The sequence below is a fragment of the Pygocentrus nattereri genome, chromosome 4 (assembly GCF_015220715.1).
Source record: "Pygocentrus nattereri isolate fPygNat1 chromosome 4, fPygNat1.pri, whole genome shotgun sequence".
In the NCBI taxonomy this organism is placed as follows: Eukaryota; Metazoa; Chordata; class Actinopteri; order Characiformes; family Serrasalmidae; genus Pygocentrus; species Pygocentrus nattereri.
The window spans coordinates 25,189,773-25,212,283 of record NC_051214.1 but is presented as its reverse complement, the minus strand read 5'-3'; the positions used below and the strand labels follow the sequence as shown (position 1 = coordinate 25,212,283).

Genomic DNA, 22,511 nt, shown 5'->3' with positions numbered 1-22,511 from the left:
TGTTTTTTTTTTTTTGGTTGTTTTTGTAAAACTACACCACAGTTGAGAAGGATTTGGCGTTCATTTAATCATTTAATAACACAGTTCTGTGCAGTCAAGGCAAAGGCCACTGAAATTACACAAAGACCTGAATATAATAACAAATATATAAGTATTTCAGTTGTGCACCACAATGCCACTTTAACACCTGCATCCTGCCAGTCTTAAAACCAGCCAGTTACAGTTGGTTTAACCAGTGCTGTGTCCCCTCCAACAAAAACTGTCCCCAAAGGAGTCAGACATCATGTTCCCCTTCAAGGAGAGACCAACATTTACACAATCAGCTACCTAAACACATATTCAAAATACTGTTGATTCCCTGACACTGAAAAATGAATAACCTGTACTTAATGGCCATTTTTGGTTCAGGATGGAGCACCATTGCTGGGACATTGCAGTACACAAGTGACATGCAGTCAGTAAACAATGACCATAAAGTAATAGGCAGTGTAGCAGCTTCACATTCTGTGTAATCTATATAAAGTGAAGAATGTGCAAAAGCATACTATACTGTAATATATCGCTGTTGTCGAAACAAAACCTTGTATGTCCAAAATCGTAGCTTTACAGGAGAAAGAGAAAACCTACTTTACTTTTAATGTAAGTCAATGGAACCAGACTTTTTTCCAAGTCATTCTGGGTTATTTCATTTAGTCCATTCATCATGAAATGTAAATAAAAGACAACAGGTACTTTTAAATGATGTCAAGAACTGAAAAACATGAATAATGGAGATGCAAGGTTTTGTTCCGACAACCGTGATATACTGTTCTACTATGCCTATCATACCTACTATACTATGCATAATAGATAAGTGAACAGTGTTCAGTATTAATCAGTAGTTGAATGCAGTTAGTGAGAAAGTGCTCAGGGCTGCAGTTGGTCTTTTTTCTTTCATTACTGAATATTAGCAAAACCTAAAAGTAAAAACCTAAAAGTTTTTTCTCCTCATTGTTTCCAAAATCCAAACATCTGAGCAGATCAGAATGTTATTATTACTATGTTTTCACTTAAAAGGTCTTTAGAAAAGAAGGGGCCGAGAATAATCTCAAGATCATTTGTTTCCAAACGTTACAATGCTTAAAAAGTTGCTCCAAGACTATAGTAGTAATTAATTGTGGTTTAGGCTATGTATTATGTAATATATTTTACAAAATATATTGTAAAATATTACTCAATATATGACATTTATTGAGTTTAAATTAATAATGAACTACAGATGATTTACATTTTTTTCCCCTTTTTGTTTTTCTGTTTGTATATTTTGAAAAAAATATTAAAGTGGTCCAGGTCTTGGTCTTGACTCATACTTGCCTCTAATGGTCTTGACTAATTTTTACCCTTCTTTGTGATGCCTGTTTTCATAGAAGTGCTGAGGAGGAAGGAACCCACGGTAAGATATTAACTCAGATATGTGAGAGATTATAGAGAGCTGTTCATAGTTGTGTGTGTGTGTGTGTCATCATGTGTGTTTCAGCTGCAGCAGTGCTGTGCAGACTTTGATCTTAGGTGAGTTCCAGTCAAAGTCAAAGATTTCTTCACTCATCCCTCAGTGTTTTGATGATAATAACTGAGGAGGTACCATAGAATTCTCTCTGAACTGACAGCTGTAAACCGTGTGAGGTAAGTAAAAAGCTTTTTACCTTTGCTGAAATTTTGACCCACTGTTATAGAAGATAAATCTCAGCTTTGAGGCATGAACAAGTTATTGAAGAGTGTTCAGTGTCAGCGTCCATCTACAACTGTGAGTGTGATCAGATTTACCATGTTTATATTGTAACGATTCAAAGACTTAATAAGACTAGTATATCATCCTATCATTATGTAATTTGCTGCAAGATATTTATAATGTCAACATATTCTTAAAAGTCTTGAATTGTAGTAATTTAAGCTTAACTAAAGATGAAATCAAATTTTATTATTGAAAAATGGTTTCACAACAGCAAAAATGAACATGAATGTTAAATCATTCCAAATTGTAGAGGTGAATCCATAGAATTGTTATTTAGCTGTACTGAAAAGGGCAGTAAATACCACTCTAGAGTTCCTAAAACATCTAAAAATCTAAAAACAACAATGAATAAATTATTGTGTGGCATTTCTGTTTTGTCCATTAAATTTCCATTGTTTATGTCATGTCTTTACACTGTATAGGGCCCGCTGGGATGTCAGTGTCCAGCTTAGTGCTCTGTCTTGTGGTTCTGCTCCTCCAACTTTGGGGGGCACACACACTGCCCCCTACACCACCATGTATCAACCACTGTTTATGCCACAAGACTCCACTCCTAAACTGCTCCTCATCTGGCTTATCTGAGGCTCCATCACAGATCCCAGTAACTGCCACAGCCCTGGACCTATCCCATAATGCTCTACAGTCTCTGGTTCCTCTTGGTTCTGGTCGTTTGAGAGGGCTTCAGCATCTCTGGGTGGGAGATAATGCTCTGGAAACTCTGTCACTGTGTTTGGGGAAAGGTTTGAAGGCAACTAAGACCCTAACAGGAAGGAGAGAGCGCTGTCTGACGTGGGCACCTGATCTTCAGCTTCTATCTGCTGAGAGAAACCAGCTAAAACGAATACCAGGAGGTCAGAACATGTCTCATTCGCTCACACACATACAAAGACAGTTCAGGGGACATTCATTATCTTATATGCACAAAAAGTCCGGAATAGCACAAGAGTGAAATTAATCCACAGTGATAGTCGTTGTATCCCAGTGGACAGGTTTTAGAACGGCAGCTACAATCAAATCATTCTGATAATAATGATTGATACAATGCATGCGGTTGTCACATATACCATTCTGTGGTCAGTCACTTGTTAACGTGGAATTCACCAGACCTTTGATTTATCATTGACCTGAATCACTAGTGTCTTTTAGCCAATCAGATGGCTCACCTATAGAGTAAAATGGCTGGGCATAGACATTCCAGTGCATTATTAGGGGCTGTAAAAGAAGGCATGGTTCGGTCTAAAGATCTCAACACATTCCTGAGTTATTACAGTTATTGTGGTCACAGTTATCGTGACAGCAATTTAAATGGGTGTCAACATTTAAAGACGTAATATAGATTCTAAGATTATGACTGCTCACATTTTTCTTGTGAAATGTTTTTTTTAGAAAAGGGAACACTGAGTTTTCAGGCTCTGCAGAAATAGACCCCACAGCCCTCACATCATGTGAAAGAAATCATTTCACATATTATATTTGTTATTACATGATCAGATGGTAGACCATCAGCGTTAGGCAGAATATTTTGAAAAGGTGGTGATGGCTGAAAACGCTGTCCAGTTCATGTGTTTATGTAGATGTATAGTTGAATATAGTTTTATGGGTTTACTGCTTCAAGGCCAGCTCTTCTGTACTCAGTTATGTTTATGCTTTTGCGCAGTTGGAATAAAAAAAGAAAATAGCTTGAAGCTATACATGCGTTGAATGGCATGATTCGTGGAGTAAAATCCTGCTGCGCTTCCAACTTCTTGGAAGCTACCGAAATCAGATACTGCTCATTATTAGTGTTTCTGTAAACACACTCATTCTTCATGCAGCTAGTTAGTAGGACATCAGTAGCTATGATGTCATCTGATTGACACCACACCTACATTATTTACTTGTCCCACTTATTTTTCAGAAGATCTCTGAATTCTCTAAAAAATTGCCCAAAGCTACACTATATGGACAAAAGTTTGTGGACACCTGGCATCACACGTCTATGAGCTTGTCAGAAATCCTTTTCAAAAACTTTGGGCATTAACATGGAGTTGACTCTTCTGTTAAGGCTTTTGTGTGCATTAAGTGAAAAGGACATTTGAAAAGTCAGGCACTGAGGTTTGACAAGAAGGCATGGCTCACCATCAATGGTCCAATTCATTACAAAAATGTTCAGTGGAGTTGGGGTCCAGAGTCTGTGCTGGCCACTGAAGTTCCTCCACACCAAACTCATTAAAAGTTGTCTTTATGGAGTGCTGGAACAGGAAAAGGCCTTCCACAAATTGTTGCCACAAAGTAAAGAAAGCTTATGGCTAAAATGTGTTGTGCACATTAACATTAGCCTGCACTGTAATTAAAGGGCTCAGCCCAAACCCTGAAAAACAGCTCCAGATCATTATTCCTCCTCTACCCAACTTTACTGTTGGCACTGTGCATCCCAGTAGGTAGTGTTCTCCTGGTATCTGCCAAACTCAAATTAAAAAAACACTTCAGAGAACATACTTCCACTGATCCAAAGTCCTGTGGCAGCATGCTTTAAACAACTCCAGCCAACACTTAGCTTTGTGCATGGTGGTTTTTGGCTTGTGTGTGGCTGCTCAGCCATGGATGCCCATTTCATGAAGCTCCCGATGCCCAGCTCTTCGGCTAATGTTGCTTCCAGAATTTGGAACACTGTTGTAAGTGATGAGGACAGGGGACAGGCAATTTTATGTAATTTGGCTTTAGCGCTTGGCAGCCCCATTCTTTGAGTTTGAATAGTCTACTGCTTTGTGGCTAAGCTGTTGTTGCTCCTAGACAATAGAGTAAAATTGCATTGAAAGGTGTTTCCATAAAACAAGAATACCCACATCAGGAATGCCCACTTATCATTCATTGGCCGATATGTCTGCAAAATGGCTTCTCTCATCAGTGGATAAGACTCAGCGGGGAAAATATATCAATATTTGTAAAGATATTACTAATACTAAATTAATATTGTTTCTAAATATTTACATAATGAGCATTTGGCATTTAAAAACAAATATGCGTAAATCTACAGCTTCTGGTGAGTTGTGAGTTCTGTCGGCAGTTTTGTGATCCCTAACTTGAACTTGTGGTCTGAATCATAACGGTAGCAATCAGCAGTGTTTTCAGCAGTACTACGCAATCTGCTCCATACCAGCCATTATTTAAATTATTGTGTAATAATGGATTATAAAGTTAACGCCCCTAGTGAAAAAATAGAAACCATTGAGTTTCTGTTGGTTCTTGGGGGATTGTAATGTGTTTTGGCTTTTCTTGATGGGTTGATGATGTAAAGGAATGATTTAGCAGGTGACCTAGTCACTGATTCCAAATACATTTCTATTTCTACTTGAAACTAGTGGTCTCTAATGGTAGCCATTAGGTGGCAAAAAACATTTTTTTAAATCCTAGTGGTCTGTATTCAGCAGGGATTATCATGTTGCTGCCAGCTTGCACAATATAACTCTAGACTTTGAGAATAAAGTTGTAATATTTCAAGACAGAAGTTGCTTTTTTAGAATAAAAGTGTAATATTTTGAGAAAAAGTCATAATATTTTAATGATAATGTATTATGATAATAATTACAACATTAAAGTAGCATATTACCAGAAAAGGTATGCAGTATTTTGGCCAAAGGCTTTGCAAAGGGAAGACAGCACCTCCTCATGTTAAATGAGGGGAATTGAGTTGGTGGAGTTTCATGTCTTTCATGTCGGTTTCACCCATAAATAAACACTCAGTCTCTCTGTCTCTCCTGCACATCAACACTAGTCTGTTATTAGTATAAGAAATGGCTGAGCAGGAAACTGTTTATTCAGAATAAAGAGCCAGACGAACTCAGAGGAAACTGTCTGTCTGTGTTATTGAAGGAGAATCAGACAGGGTCGTCTACACGGCTATTGGGGCTACATCTCCACACCATTCAAAGAGGGCATTAAGGACGCAGGGGTGTTTAGGAAATTCTGCATGCTCGCCGTCTTCACCTTCACCAGTACAGCAACCGAGACCCTATGGCAGCCCCCCTAAAGTTAGCACTTAATCCTTGAAATATCGCAATTTTACTCTCATAATTATCCGTCTTTAATCTCTAAATATTACGACTTTATTCTCAAAGTCTAATATTTTTATGTTTATAATTATAGTTCTGTTTACTCAGCAACGTTACTGTGGCTTTTACTCCAAAGCCCACCATGTCATATGAGGCGTGTTCTTGGGGGGGGGGCGTGTCTGCATCACAGAAACGCCCTCAAATGGTGCTGCAATTCGACCCTCCTCCTCCTAGATGCTTCCAATTCACAATAACAGCACTTACAGTTGACTGGGGCAGTTCTAACAGGGCAGAAATTTTGTGAACTGACTTGTGGCAGAAGTGGTATCCTGTGACATTTAAGGTCACTAAACACTTCAGTATGACTGATTCTAATGGCAGTGTTTGTCTATGGAGATTGCATGACTACTTACTTCTTTGTACATATAAGCCAGATACAATAAGTGTGACTAAAACAGTACTGAATTAGGAGGGCCAGAGTGTGTATTAATTCAGCCATTAACAGTGAAAACAATGGTATTTTCTTTTACATTTTATTCTTTGAGGTATAAAAATATAATTGAGTAATGATACATTTATGGGGTATTTGATCAAGCCATGTTATGCCTGTGATGCTCAGTCAGTATACTTCCATGTTTACAGTTATATATGGGGCTTTATGTCAGAGATGCAATACTCAAATCAGTTTTCCCTTACAAACAGTAACTAGGTCAGTACTTGCCCTAGGACATAGCAGCTTCTATTTCCTGTGAAAGTTTCACTGTTTTTCAAGTGCCTCTGTTGAGACCTCTGTGTTTTTTCACAGTGGTGTTAATTAATGGTGAGGGGTTTTGGCTGCTTGGCATGACCAGGATCAGCATTCGCATCCCAGTCGTAGCCATTACAAGCTTAGGGTCCAGGGTCTGTTTCCTCAAAAGAGATGTCAAAAATCACTAAAAGAAATATCAGTGAAAATCTGCCAAGGTCCCAGACTGACCCTCGTAAGAAGCCTGACGCATAATGCTTCTGTTTCCTAAGGCAGTGTGCTAAAGCTGTGAGAGCCAGCAGATCTTAACACATCCTGCTTAGAACTGAAGGGAGATTCTTTTTTTATCACAGTGTGGTCCACCGATTGCTTTCTAAGTGGAATGAAATGACACTCAAGTCCATGCGAGTTTCTCAAATGAGGGCTATTAAAGTAGGACCCGGCCCCACACAGATGACAGCATCTCTCAGCTGTTTGTGAGTCAGTGCACAGCCTTTCTTCTCCAACAAATCCCTTACCAGCAGGCCCTCAGTACTGCTCAGCAGTCAATACAGCACTCAAAATAGAGGAGGCAGACTTCTCCATTTCTCTCTCTCTCTCTTTCTCATGCACTGACAGCCAGACCATTAGTATCCATGTCTGATCACTGCTGTATCAGCAACAAGCTAATAGTGCAAACATATACAGAAAATGGGGAGGCAGCTAATACACATGCTATATGTATTATGAACCAGCGTAACCATAACTACTATGCCCTCAGAGCTATTCTGGTCAAAATGGAAAACAGTTTAAAGGGACAATTTTCCTAATTTTATTGCTAAAAAATTTGATACAGTGTGAAAACACTATTAAAGTTTTAAAATGTACTGTAACTCCATAGTCCACGGATGGAAGATAAGCTGCAAACAGCCCATTTTGAATTGTTTTTATGATGTCACAAATCCCAACACATTTACATATGTACGTATTATCACATACACATATTATCCGCCTATTCAGCCTACAGCAGTTTTGCTCCACCCATTCGTGGGGAAATTATGTGGAGACGTTCAGCCCAAAATGCTTTACAGGGCAGCCAAACAGACAGGGCAGGTCATAACAGAGCTCATATACATGTATTAGTCTTAAAAGCACCGCATCAAAAGCAGTCTGTTTAATTCTAAGTAATAAAGGGAAGTTGGAAAATGATCATATACTACTGAATAAAGAATAATTCAGGATATGAGCCCTTTAGTGTGGAAAAACTGTAACTCAGCCATACATTATAACTGATTCTTATTATTCCAACAATAACTGATTTTCAACTCGCTTTCAATAAAGTTTCATTTCCACTTTTCTTCTATTTTACAGCAATTTGTAGCAAGCTATTATCAATTGAATGCTGCATTAATCCTGTTACATCACTGAGAGGTAGCCACACAGCTCATTTATTAAGTTAAATTGACCAGACAGCTGAAAAAGCCAGCATTAACATACAACTTAAAGGGCGACTCCAGTCCAAACAGGAGAATAAACTGATGATGATGAGGATGTATTTTGAGGGTGAGTGGAACCTGTTTTGGGGGCTATACAGGAAGTGCTGGCAGGCCATGTGTACATATACACATTTGTGCTGCCCTTGGTTTAAGCTAAGCAGCTTGAAAACACATGTCAAACAGTCTGCCCAAAATCCACCCAAAAGCCTTTGTTTTTCAAAAGTTCCTCCAACTTCAAGATGTAATCAGGAGAGGGGGTGGTTGTAGTCTGGCCCATGAGTCATTTTAACATGTAAGTAAATGGAATGTTCCTAATCTCTTCTGTCTGCACAAATTTACTTTTGACGACTAACATTAATGAACTAGGGATCGTTAGCTAAATCAGTGGCTCCCAGCCCTGGTCCTGGAAAACTTCTGCCCTGCAAATTTGAGTGTTTTTCCAGCTTCCCTTCATACCTGATCCAAATATTCAGCTAATGAAGAAGCCCTTTCTGAATTGAAGTGAGTGTTTTAAAGAATGGAAAACCACAATGTGCAGGAGAGGGCCTGCTCCAGAACCAGGGTTGTGAACCTGTGACCTAGATATGGGGTGCAATGGCAGCATCCATTAAGTCAAATGCGTAGTATTTTTTTGTGATGGTTTTCTGACCACAGCACTACTACCCACCTGACAGTGTGTAAAGGTGGTGAGCTGAATGATCCATGACAAAACAGATGTCTATTGAACAGCCCAGGCGGTATTTGCAAAAGAAGGCAGCCGCCTAGGGCACTCATTAAAATACAAATTAGATATACTACATGTGTTGACACACTGATGTTAAATAACCTATTTTGATATACAATCTCACAATGAGAAATTTAATATATCCATGAGAATGAAGGTGAATTCACTTGCCAATATATTTTTTTCCACAGTGTGGTTGCTCCAATTAAGAGGGCATTCCTGTCTTTTGCATCCAGAATCAATAAATCCACGCTGTACACAGTCTAATGTAACATCTTTGTCGTCTCTGTCCTCCACAGGACTCTGCAGTATAAAGTCATTGCAGGTGCTTCAGCTCTCCCATAACAGAATCTCTGAACTTGGTCCTACTGACTTGTTTGGGTGTACTGACCTGAAAGAGGTTCACCTCCAGCATAACCTCATCAACACTGTCCACCCACAGGCCTTTAAGGACCTGCCCAGTTTACAGGTAACAAACCTCAGGAAAGAGTATACACTGAAAACATAGTGCTTCAAATGATCTGTACCTTTTGTTTATCAAATGTCACCCCAAGTGTAGTATGTATAATACTGTTGCTGTTCAAAGAAAAACATGCATATCCAAAAGCATAACTTTCCAGGAGAAGGCAAAACATCCTTAACTTTTAATGTAAGCTAAGACAAAGAGATTTTATGCTAAGTGATTTTGGCCAATTCATTATTAAATGTTCAGAGAATGTTAAGAGTAGCAGTTGCGTTCAAATCATGCAGAAAAAAATAGGCAAAAACTGATGAAAGGATCGCTAAATCGAAAACTGAATTAAAGTTATTTCAAATTGAAGCACATTAAAACTTGATGTTTCCATTGTACCACCTAGGTCCTTGACCTGAGCTATAACCTGCTGACCATCATACCTCTGCCAGCTTACTTGTCTCTACGGAACTTGAATACGTTGGTGGCCATTTCTGGAAATAGATGGAGGTGTGATTGTAACTTAAAGACAATAAGGAGATGGCTAAGCTTCGACAATGAAGTGGGTAATCCAGGATGGAAAGTGGTGTGTTTCTCTCCGCCTCATAATGCTGGAAAGGATCTGCTACATCTGAAGGAATCTGATCTTACCTGTCCACCACCTGTATATAGCACACCAGGCCTCGTTAAGGAGGTGACTGTAGATGAGAGCACAGAATTATTGCTTTCCTGTGCAACCCAAGGTACTGATTATCATGTAAATGTTTGTCTTTAATATTAATTAATAAATTGGGCTATATAGTATTGAAAAAATTTTCTGAGTATACTGAAAAAACAAAAGAACTGGTTTAGCAAACAATGTAATTTACACAATTTTTTCTAGTTATCCAAGATGTAGTCATTCAGCTGAGACATGTTTAGTGTCCAAATTTTGTTTCTTTAGCTTAGTGCTGCAGCTACAAGACAATTATTGTTACCAAACACTAGAAGTCAAAATTCACCTAAATCTTTTCTGTAAATTCATGTCTAAAAGTTCTCTCAACCCACATCCAGGTCTTCATTAAAGTCACACATACTTGTCAATGTGGTTTAATGCACAGTTTGACACACCGTTTGACACAGTTTGAGCTATAAAAATAAACAAATCTTCACTATGTAGCTGAATACTGCTAGCAGCCACTTTAGACATCACTTGTTTGTTATTTTGACAAGTATTTTACAGAAAGATTTGGGTGACTATTAACTTAAAGTGTTTATTAACAATGCTAGCCTCATAGCCCCTGCACTAAAAAAGAATGAACATTTGGATGCCAAACATGTTTAGCATGATTAACTACATCTTGGTAAGTGGAAAATTGTGTAAATCACTTTTTTCCCCAAATCTTTTCTTTAAGCCATCACAGCTGTTATGGAAAATACTTTCTTAAGAAAATGACATATTTCTGTTGGCCTTTTCCTCAGACTTCATGCAGGCTCATTGGTGGACACCTCATGGCCAAGTCTCTGAAAATCAACAAGTACTTCTTATCAGCAATGTCACAGAGCAGCATGCAGGACTCTATGTCTGTGTCTCAGGATTTCAGGAAGAGCATGTGTCAATATTTAATCTACATGTTCATAAAAGAGTTCATGACACAAGGCTGCGACGAGAAGCCCAGAATATTTTGGATGACCTTACCAAAGAAGCAAACCTGAACATACAGAGAAATGTGCGAACTGTGTCTCAGCAAGACTTTGTATTAGCTGTCTGCCTTTCTGTCTCCATTACATTTATCGTGGCCTTTGTCATTGGTGTTCTGGTAAGGCCACTTCTGGATAAATTATGCAAGAAAATTCGATCAAAGAGAGATACTGCATCATCGTCTATAAACTCACAGACTTCCTCCACTCGACAAAGGCCATATGTGAATGAAGGATATTCTGATGCAGATGAAGGTGTGCAAGAAGTGCGAGTGGGATCAAGAGTGACATTTGGTGGGGTCACAGAAGTAAATGACTGTGGGGGAAATATTCCTTATTATGTCACTGTAGAAGACGCCAAGTCAGACAGCTCTTCTGAGAATAATACAGATGTTGACATATCATATGAGAAAACACAGGGGAATGAATCATTCACTGAAAATGTTGAAAACCATTGTGTTGAGATGGAAGATCTAAAGAGCAGAGAAGGCAGCCATCCCAGCAGCTCACTACAAGTCAGCAAAGAAGTACTTTTGAGAAAAGAGAACACAAAAACATCAGAACCGAAACCAGCCTGTGGGTACCCAAACGCTGAATCTACCAAAATCATGGAGTTTGAGCCCATTCCAGACCAAGAGGACACCACAGAGTTAGAAGAGACAAGTATTTCACCAGTATCATCTCAATCAGAATTGCCACAAGAACTAGAGTCCTATGAAGTAAAAGAGTCATTTGAGCAAAGTGTAGATCCCCCTGTAGTCACTGTACATGAAGATAAAGAAGGCAACACAGGCCAGGAGGCAACAATACCAGGATTTACAACTGACCCACTGTTTGATCTGAAGGAACAGAATGTGGATGACCTGGACCCAGATTTATGGAATGATAGTGGGGACAGTTTTTCATTCACTGATGAATCTCCAAGGTCAAGCAGCAGAGTTACACAACTTGCTGTTCTTGATTATCCACTTTTTGAAAAGGAAATGTCTGTGGATAAGTCTGAAGAAGAACAAGCAGAATACACTGTAAACCCAGAGGAAGATGAAGAATCAGAAACCTATCCACACTCAGGAAATGAAGACCTTAATGGAAACAAGCTCTCGACTCCGGAGCAAGATGCTTTAACTGATGAGCCAAGCACAGGTGCACGTTTCAGACAAGATACTATTACGCTGGACCCATCAGATGTACATTTGACCTGTACTCGAGAGGATAGTTTTGATGATTGGCCATTTACAGACCAGAATGAGAGCTCAGATTCTTCAAACATTGTACATATTAATGAAGAACCTGCACAATACCATGTGCATCCTGTTTATAGGACGGGTCGAAAAACAACCAACCATTTGGGAAAAGATAGATCAGGTGCCTGTAGCTCCAGTGAAGATGAAGAGGAACAAGCTGAAAATGCTTACTACCCTAGGAGGCTTGAGATAAAAACAGAACCAGAGGTTAATAGTGAGGGTGTCATTCCAGTCAAAAACCCAAACAACATATTCAGTATCAACTTTGACAATTCCTCAAGCAGCACAGATATAGAGGAGAAGACCGATAAGGAGGGAGAGAGAAAGAGCTTTAAACGACTGAGTGGACTGAGTTCACTGCTGTTTAACAGAAATGGGGCTGAAACAGATAAGAAGGTTGCTCAAACCCCATCCAAAACAACAAATAAAGACAGCTGGAAAATTGGGGGTATCTTGGGTTTGTCCTTCAACAAACAGACAGTGGTACCCGAGGACAATGATAATCCAAACACAAATAAAGAAAGTTTCTTTGGAGCAATAGAACAAGCCTTTGGCCAGCTACCAAAACTTAAAAGATCTCTTCTGTTCTCAGTCTCTCAACCTGAATCTTCAATTCAACATAGGAGTGCACCTGTTGTAGAGGCAGGATATGACTCAAAGATATCCCAACTGAACTTCTCCTTAGAAGAGAGTTTCATTGGAAAGATTGATGTTCCTTTGGATCCAGTACCAAAAATAAAGAGATATCTCCTGTTCTCACATCCTGAGCCTTCAGATCTGATACCATCATTTATACAGACAGAAAGAGCCACACCAGAGTTAAAGACTGAAACACAATCTGTGAGATCTGAATCTACACTTGAGGATAAGCTCAGCCCAAATTCTACTGAAGACAGTTTCTTTGGGCAAATAGGTGCATCTCTTGATGAAGTGCCCATGGTTAAGAGATACATTCAGTTCACTCAATCTGAACCTCAACCTTCAGCCAAGTCTCCGTCAACGTCTTTAAAGACAGAAAGTTTCATACCAGTGTTAGGGTCTAAACCACGATCTGTGAAATCTGATTCTTCTTCTGAAGATGACATCAGTCCAACCTCTACTAGAGACCATTTCTTTGGGCAAATAGGTGCATCTCTTGATGAAGTGCCAAAAGTGAACAGATACATTCAGTTCACTCAATCTGAACCTCAACCTTCAGCCAAGTCCCCGTCAACGTCTTTAAAGACAGAAAGTTTCATACCAGTGTTAGGGACAAAACCACAATCTGTGAAATCTGATTCTTCATCTGAAGATGACATCAGTCCGTCCTCTACTGGAGACAATTTCTTTGGGCAAATAGGTGCATCTCTTGATGGAGTGCCAAAAATGAACAGATACATTCAGTTCACTCAATCTGAACCTCAACTTTCAACGCAGTCCCCGCCAACATCTTCAAAGGCAGAAAGTTTCATACCAGTGTTAGGAACTAAAACACAGTCTGTGAGATCTGAATCTACATCTGAGGATAAGCTCAGTCCAACCACTACTGGAGACAATTTCTTTGGGCAAATAGGTGCAACCCTTGATGAACTGCCAAAGGTTGAGAGATACATTCAGTTCACTCAATCTGAACCTCAGCTTTCAACGCAGTCCCCACCAACATCTTTAAAGGCAGAAAGTTTCATACCAGTGTTAGGAACTAAAACACAGTCTGTGAGATCTGAATCTACATCTGAGGATAAGGTCAATCCAACCTCTACTGAAGACAGTTTCTTTGGGAAAATAAGTGCATCTCTTAACGAAGTGCCAAAGGTTAAGAGATACATTCAATTCTCTCAATCTGAACCTCAACCTTCAGCCAAGTCCCCATCAACATCTGTAAAGGCAGAAAGTTTCATAACAGTGTTAGGGACTAAACCACAATCTGTGAAATCGGATTCTTCATCTGAAGATGACAACAGTCCAACCTCTACTGGAGACAGTTTCTTTGAGCAAATAGGTGCATCTCTTAATGAAGTGCCCAAGGTTCAGAGGTACATTCAGTTCACTCAATCTGAACCTCAGTCTTCAGTCAAGTCCCCGTCAACATCCTTAAAGTCAGAAAGTTTCATACCAGTGTTAGGGACAAAACTACAATCTGTGAGGTCTGAATCTACTTCTAAGGATAAGCTCAGTGCAACCTGTACTGGAGACAATTTCTTTGGGCAAATAGGTGCATCTCTAGATGAAGTGCCAAAAGTGAACAGATACATTCAGTTCACTCAATCTGAACCTCAATCTTCAGTCAAGTCCCCATCAACATCTTTAAAGGCAGAAAGTGTGTTAGGGACAAAACTACAATCTGTGAGGTCTGAATCTACTTCTAAGGATAAGCTCAGTGCAACCTGTACTGGAGACCATTTCTTTGGGCAAATAGGTGCATCTCTTGATGAAGTGCCAAAAGTGAACAGATATATTCAGTTCACTCAATCTGAACCTCAACCTTCAGTCGAGTCCCCATCAACATCTTTAAAGGCAGAAAGTTTCATACCAGTGTTAGGGACAAAACCACAATCTGTGAGATCTGAATCTACATCTGAGGATAAGCTCAGTCCAACCACTACTGGAGACAATTTCTTTGGGCAAATAGGTGCAACCCTTGATGAACTGCCAAAGGTTGAGAGATACATTCAGTTCACTCAATCTGAACCTCAGCTTTCAACGCAGTCCCCACCAACATCTTCAAAGGCAGAAAGTTTCATACGAGTGTTAGGAACTAAAACACAGTCTGTAAGATCTGAATCTACATCTGAGGATAAGCTCAGTCCAACCACTACTGGAGACCATTTCTTTGGGCAAATAGGTGCAACCCTTGATGAACTGCCAAAGGTTGAGAGATACATTCAGTTCACTCAATCTGAACCTCAGCTTTCAACGCAGTCCCCACCAACATCTTTAAAGGCAGAAAGTTTCATACCAGGGTTAGGAACTAAAACACAGTCTGTGAGATCTGAATCTACATCTGAGGATAAGGTCAGTCCAACCTCTACTGGAGACAATTTCTTTGGGCAAATAGGTGCATCTCTTGATGAAGTGCCAAAAGTGAACAGATACATTCAGTTCACTCGTTCTGAACCTCAACCTTCAGTCGAGTCCCCATCAACATCTTTAAAGGCAGAAAGTGTGTTAGGGACAAAACTACAATCTGTGAGGTCTGAATGTACTTCTATGGATAAGCTCAGTCCAACCTCTACTGGAGACAATTTCTTTGGGCAAATAGGTACATCTCTTGATGAAGTTGTAAAGGTTAAAAGATACATTCAGTTAACTCAATCTGAAGCTCAGCCTTCAGTCAAGTCCCCATCAACATCTTTAAAGGCAGAAAGTGTCATACCAGTGTTAGGGACAAAATCACAATCTGTGAGGTCTGAATCTACAGCTGAGGATAAGCTCAGTCTAAACTCTACTGGAGACAATTTCTTTGGGCAAATAGATGCATCTCTTGATGAAGTGCCAAAAGTGAACAGATATATTCAGTTCACTCAATCTGAACCTCAATCTTCAGTCAAGTCCCCGTCAACATCCTTAAAGGCAGAAAGTTTCATACCAGTGTTAGAGTCTAAACCACACTCTGTGAGATCTGAATCTATAGCTGAGGATAAGCTCAGTCCAAACTGTAGTGGAGACAATTTCTTTGGGCAAATAGGTGCATCTCTTGATGAAGTGCCAAAAGTGAACAGATACATTCAGTTCACTCAATCTGAAGCTCAACCTTCAGCTCAGTTCCCATCAACATCTTTAAAGGCAGAAAGTTTCATATCAGTGTTAGGGACTAAACCACAATCTGTGAGGTCTGAATCTACAGCTGAGGATAAGCTCAGTCTAACCTCTACTGGAGACAATTTCTTTGGGCAAATAGATGCATCTCTTGATGAAGTGCCAAAAGTGAACAGATATATTCAGTTCACTCAATCTGAACCTCAATCTTCAGTCAAGTCCCCGTCAACATCCTTAAAGGCAGAAAGTTTCATACCAGTGTTAGAGTCTAAACCACACTCTGTGAGGTCTGAATTTTCATCTAAGGATAAGCTCAGTCCAACCTCTAATGGAGACAATTTCTTTGGGCAAATAGGTACATCTTTTGATGGAGTACCTAAAGTGAAGAGATACATTCAGTTCACACAATCTGAGCCTCAACCTTCAGATCTGCTACCATCATTTATGAAAACAGAAAGAATCACGAAAGTACAGTCTGGGAGATATAATTTGCCATCTGAGAATGAGCTCAGCTCACCCAGAAAGGAAGGGAATTTCTTTGGGCAAATAGGTACATCACTCAATGAAGTGCCAAAGGTGAAGAGATACATTCAGTTCACACAAACTGAATCTTCAGCTGAAACACCAACATCTTCACATTCAGAAAGGGTCACACCAACATTTGCAACTAAAATACAGTCTGTGAGATCTGATCCTCCATCTGAGGTCAGGCTCACTACACCCTCCAATGGAGACAGTTTCTTTGGGCAAATTGATGGAGTACCAAAACTGAAGAGATACATTCAGTTCACACAATCTGAGCCTATTTCTCAAACTCCTTCAAATGAACCAAAAATCCATGCAGGCATGGTAATAAACATTAATTCATCATCTGAAGATGGTGTCAAAGCAGATGCTGACAGCTTCTTTGGGCAAATTGACACATCCCTTGATGGAATACCAAAAGTAAAAAGATACCTTCAGTTCACACAACATTTGACTCAGCCTTCATCCCAGTTTTTGGACACACAAATAGCTACACCAGAGCTTTTGACAAAAACAGAATTACTGCAAACCAGTTCTACACCTGACTATATCAAACCAATTAACAAAGACAGTTTGTTTGGGAACACGGACACTCCTCTTTATGGAATTACAAAAGTAAAAAGATATATTCAGTTCACCCAATGTGAATCTCATTCTTCAGACTACACCTCTGATAATGAAGCAAAGCCAAGCAGCAACAAAGATAATTTCTTTGAAGGAATATATATATCTCCTGATCATATACCAGAAGTAAAGAGATCTCTTCAGTTCACACAATCTCATCCAAAACTTGAAAATCAGTTATTTTCTCCTTCTTTAAACAAAGAAAGAATTACTACTGAGTTTGTGACAAAAAGAGAACCAGTTAGTTCCAATTATTCAGCTGACAGAGACATCAGGCCAAACAACCAAGACAGCTTATTTGATCAGTTGAATACGTCTTTTGACGGAGTACCAAAGGTGAACAGATACATTCGGTTTTCACAATCTGAAGATTGCCTTCCAAATACTAAATACCCAAGTACAGAAAAGGCCAGAGAATCTGATTCCTTATCTGAGAAAGAGTTCAGTACCACTACCACAGAAAACAGTTTCTTGCAAATACATACATCTCTTCATGAAGTTCCAAAGGTAAAGACATACATTCACTTCACACAATCTGAACCCCAAACCCTGTCACCACACCCTCACACTCAAATTCCGATATGCACACCAAAAGATAGAAGAGTAGAATCAATGGATTCTGAGGTAAATGTCAGTGTAAAAGATGAAGATTTCTTCTGGCAAATACCCGCGTCTTTCAGTACTCTACAAAGGCCAAAACGCTCTCTCATTTTTACAACTTCTGATCCACAGAATCAAAATCAGATACAAGCTCTTTCACTGATACATGATTCATCATTTAATGTGAAAGTAAGCACAGAAAAAAGTAGGTTAGAACAACTTCCAAGGCCTAAAAGGACACTCTATTTCTCCAATTCAGATCCTTACAGGCAATCTCACCAACCACTTACACAAACAGAATTAGCAACATCAGAGTTTGAGACAATAGAATCAAGGTTGTCAAGTTTGGGTGCCCCCCTCAGCACTGAAAGCAGTGACTTCTCCCCTCACAACTTACCCATTCCCACAAGATCCCTGCAATTCCCCACCTCAGAAGAACTGTCTGAGCAAGTCACTGACTTAGACCAAGTTCCCAAACTGAGAACGAGTCTAGGGACAGACACTCCACTTCAGGATGAAAACAAAACACCCACAACCTCCTCAGGAAAGGATGGCGCCAGAGAGTATCTTAGAGACAGCTCTCAAGCTCGTCTAAGGCAGGAACGGAGGAGATTACTGTTTCAGCAGAAAAGGAGAGCCATGGATGGGTTCAGTTTGACCTCTCCTTCTTCCACATCACAAGAACGGGATAAGCAAGGAGGCCCATCAGATCATTATGAAGGCACAGTCCGGCCCCACGCAGATCACTCTCTCCAAGGTGTTCCTACAGTACCTGCAAGCTCTGCAAGCCACATGGATGCAAAAGGCTCAGGATTCAAGGGGTTAAGTGCCAAGCGCATCTCATCCCTAAAATACAAATCAGCCCTGCATGAAGGAACTTATAAAAGTCGTAGTGATGATTAAAAGTGGTTTGATTTTTAAACATTTAATATGTATGTGTATAGATTTTTAAACATTTCATGTGCTATGTACATTTGTAAAATTATATAATGTAATCTGCTATTATGCAATTGTGCAAGCAGTTCACAACAGACCACTAAAATGTTATTTTTTTAGCATACCAAGACTACTCAGAAGAGTTAAGAAAGCAGACTGCTTTCCCTTTACTTATGATACTCAAAGTATACACTTATACTGAACAGTGATGTTTTTTTAATTATGTAAATCAATTTCAAGTATTTATTTAATTCTTTTTCCCATAATTTGAAGTTGGTCAGAAGACCTCCTCATTAAAGAAAACAATAAGAAGGAATAAATGTTACCAATGAAATTGACATATGTTGATGCCAGTCATAAAATAAATCCAAAGATAACTAACATTGCTGTTATCTTAACAATATCTAGAACTTTGAGGGGAATATTAGCGTCTCTCATAGCAGCACTTACACAGCACAATGCATATGCCATCATAAAGACAATGCAATCCAAATGACTAGGGGTGTAAAGATACAGCAATTTGATGCATTTCAGTTCTCAATACTAGATTCACAATTTAATGTTCTAATATTTTGATCAAAACTACATTTACATTTAAGGCATTTGTCAGACACTCTTATCGAAGGTAGTGTTAGGAGTCTTGCCCAAGGACTACTACTGGTATAGTGTAGGGTGCTTACCCAGGCAAGAATTGAACCCCAGTCTACAGCATGGAAGGTAGAGGTGTTACCCACTACACTATACCACAAACCTAAAATTTGTTCTATCCTTGTTCTTGCACAGCTTACTAGTGAACATACTGGTGTGGGCTATTGACTAGTGCTGGTGGTTTGCAAATGCAACAATTAACAATCATTCTGTATGATGCACATTTTTGGATTGCAATATTGGGATGCATTATGACATCCCTACAAATTACTGACAAAATGTATAACAGATCAAAATGGCACGACAACTCGTTAATAAACCCCTTTATATACTGAATGTAGATAGGTTACAGTGAAAACAAACACATTTACACACATCCATACATATATACAGTCAGATGAGATTGTTCAGCCCCCTGCATTAGCCAACGTTCCCACCAAAAACAACAGTCATAAGAAAGAAATCCACTTGTTCTTTTCAAACCACCATGCTATCAAAGCAGACACTTCTTCGTTCAGAGGCACAGACAGCTATATGAAAGAACCTACAAAAAGTGTCTATGGCAATGTTAGACTGTATGGTCTCTAACTAGCATGCACATCACAGTGAGTTTGTTGCCATTTCACGTAAAATTTGGTAATATGTACCTAAATCTAGCATAAACATTTAACCTTTCCTTAACTGTTCACAAATTTGGGGTCGCCACCTGATATCCCTCAGTCCTGGTGCACTCTGTAAAAGGAACAAATGTTGTAAGCATCAACAACCAATACCATAAACCCAAGAATGTTGTACCTCTAGAGGGGTGAAGAGGTTATACAAGTTGTTCAGCACTTCAATACATGTACAGTTTAATATACGAAAAGAAAAACATAGAAAGGTGTTCTGGTCAAGTAGAGGCATAATTATGAACTTCTGACCATCGCATCACATTTTTCCCCAGTCTGATTTTCCAATTGCAATCATGTAGTGTAGTAACTGCAATTCCGAAAAAAAAAAGACAAAAAACAGATGTCTGGTTCTGTTCTCATTTCACTGTACTGCAAGGAAGGCTCATTACTATCAGTAATTTAAAAAAATAAATAAATAAATACTTGTGGTTGTCTACATATTTGCATCATATTTTTCTGCATTTATTGCCTTACTGTATTTCTGACTGACATGGCGACCATGAATATTAAAACAAATTAATAAAAAATAGGAAAAAAATAAAAAGAAATGATGTAGAAACTAAAGGGAGGAACTACACATAATGTCGGAAAACATTTTTAAATTGTGTATCTGTCAGAAAGCAAACAGACAAAAACCAAAAACAATTCATCTGTCATTATGGTTGTGACATGAGCAGCACTTGAAACTGAAAATGCCACAATGACGTCTAGGAGTTCAGCACTTGGTGAAAATGGTGGGAGAGTAAAGTAATGCAAAGAGGAACATCTCAGCAGATGAGGTTACAAGTGTGTTTAAGCTCTAAATACCATCACACAACCATGATTTTCATAAAGCATTAAGACTGCATGACTGTGGAAAAAATAAGCACAAGTTCACAAATACCTGTACAAAAAAAAAAAAAAAAAAAAAAAAAAAAAAAAAAAAAAAATACAAACAAAAAATAAAGGGGAAAAAAAAAACTCATTCATTCACAGACAGCTCTGATGGGAGCATGCATGCACACATAGTTTCACTCTAATGACAAGTTAGCTTCACACCACAGCCAGAGACAACAGAACATTTTACAAATGTAACTAGAGTGTTAAGTGGTTGCTATGCAACAGTCACTATGGGTTTAAAGTCTTTGCTGTGGAAGCTTATTACATTTCAAGAGTCTCTTTTTACCTAACGTGATCCATGAGTAACCGTTCAAGGAACACTTGTTTGGAACAAAGGGAGGAGAAAATGGAAAATGGAGAATATTTGCTTGCGGCCATCAATTTTAGGGAGCTCTGTTGGACTTTGGCCTCAACTGGATGCTGCACCCACACAGGTGCCACCAGAGGGCATTAAATCAAGTCTATGGGTGCAGTAGTGTCTCCAATCAAAGTCACTAATCACACAAAATTCTATGAAAATGTCCTTCGATTAGGGACAATAACACATCTGAGTCTCAGAGACTCCCCAAAGTGAAAGCAGCATGAAGAGTAAGCGAAAAACGAAATTTAACGCTTATGATCTGTGGCTAGAGAGTCCCAAGGTGGCCAGAGAAGAGTATGCTGGGAGCAGGATCCAAGACCTACATTTGGCAAGTCTTTCCTGTTTTTAACTGTTAACTTTGCTTATGTACCGTCAGCAGTTTTACTCCTTTTCACCATGCTGTCTCAAATCACCAGCCACAGTAGAGAGAAAACACAAGAGCTAGAACATGGAGCAGGCCTACAAATAGATGAAAAGTGGCATCATAATTAACTTGATTGTTATTTAATAACAACCATTTTCTCTTTGTTGGCACTTGATCAGATCTCTGATGGATGATCATCTGAAATTCATTTTGCTTTGTCATCTTTTCGAGTCATTACTGGTTTTGGTATGATGAACAGCATCACCTTATCCAATGAATTCAACTATAAAAACAAGCAAAGGACACAAAACGTCTTTAGCGTCTAATCTTTAAAGGCAGGTTCCTGCCTAATGCCAGGTGCTAAAGAGGTACAAAAGCTATCTGGTGTACAGAGAGAGGGAGTCCTTGGACTCTCACTTGCACGTGGGCTGTCCCAAACACAGCGAGACACTGTACACAATGTAGCTATGCTAATTTGCTCTGGCATCCTTCCTCCAGTATGGAGACCACCACAGGCAATGCTGGAAGCATGACAGCCAGCGAAAACACATAGGTAAACTATGTGTCATTCAGCAATGAAGGGAAGGAGAAGTGTGTCACGTCAAACCAACTCAATGCACAGACACATACAAGTAGTATTCTGAAGTCAGAGACCACCCTTCGTTTATTTCACTTCTTGTCAAAATGGCCATGAAAGTCCTTCATTGTTCAAGAAATATTTCTGAGTCTGTCAGGATATAAGATAATCCCATTATATAAGGAAGAGGAAAGTCAAAGGATGATAAGTGAAAAAAAAATGGGTATTCTGAAATTGGGAGTTCAAAAGATATGGAGAAAACAACAGACCCCATCACATAAACAGCACTCAAAGGTTTTATCTTCGAGAGAGAGAAGAGAAAAATCAAGCTCCACCCTCACTTCATGTGTTTTTCATCCATCCTTCCACTGTGATTAACAACTCAACACTTCGGGTCTGAAAGGATGTGTAGCTGTCGACGAAATGGACCAAGAAGAAACTTTTGACCCAAATAAAAAAGCTGCTGGTGT

The 22,511-nt window shown here is 39.2% G+C and overlaps 1 protein-coding gene across 2 annotated transcripts; it reads left to right on the top strand.

The window, feature by feature from the left end:
- The first annotated feature begins 1,536 nt into the window (after positions 1–1,536).
- Positions 1,537–19,807, top strand: LOC108414988. 2 transcript variants are annotated; one of them, XM_017687938.2, is made up of 6 exons: positions 1,537–1,662; positions 2,194–2,622; positions 9,046–9,215; positions 9,604–9,940; positions 10,659–14,263; positions 14,468–19,807. In XM_017687938.2, the coding sequence occupies exons 2-6, from the start codon at positions 2,205–2,207 to the stop codon at positions 18,506–18,508; spliced, it is 8,571 nt and encodes a 2,856-aa protein (XP_017543427.1). In that variant the 5' UTR covers positions 1,537–1,662; positions 2,194–2,204; the 3' UTR covers positions 18,509–19,807. The 2 variants fall into 2 exon arrangements, with proteins under 2 accessions (XP_017543427.1, XP_017543423.1); XM_017687934.2 differs by having other exon boundaries at positions 10,659–19,807.
- Positions 19,808–22,511: the final 2,704 nt, after the last annotated feature.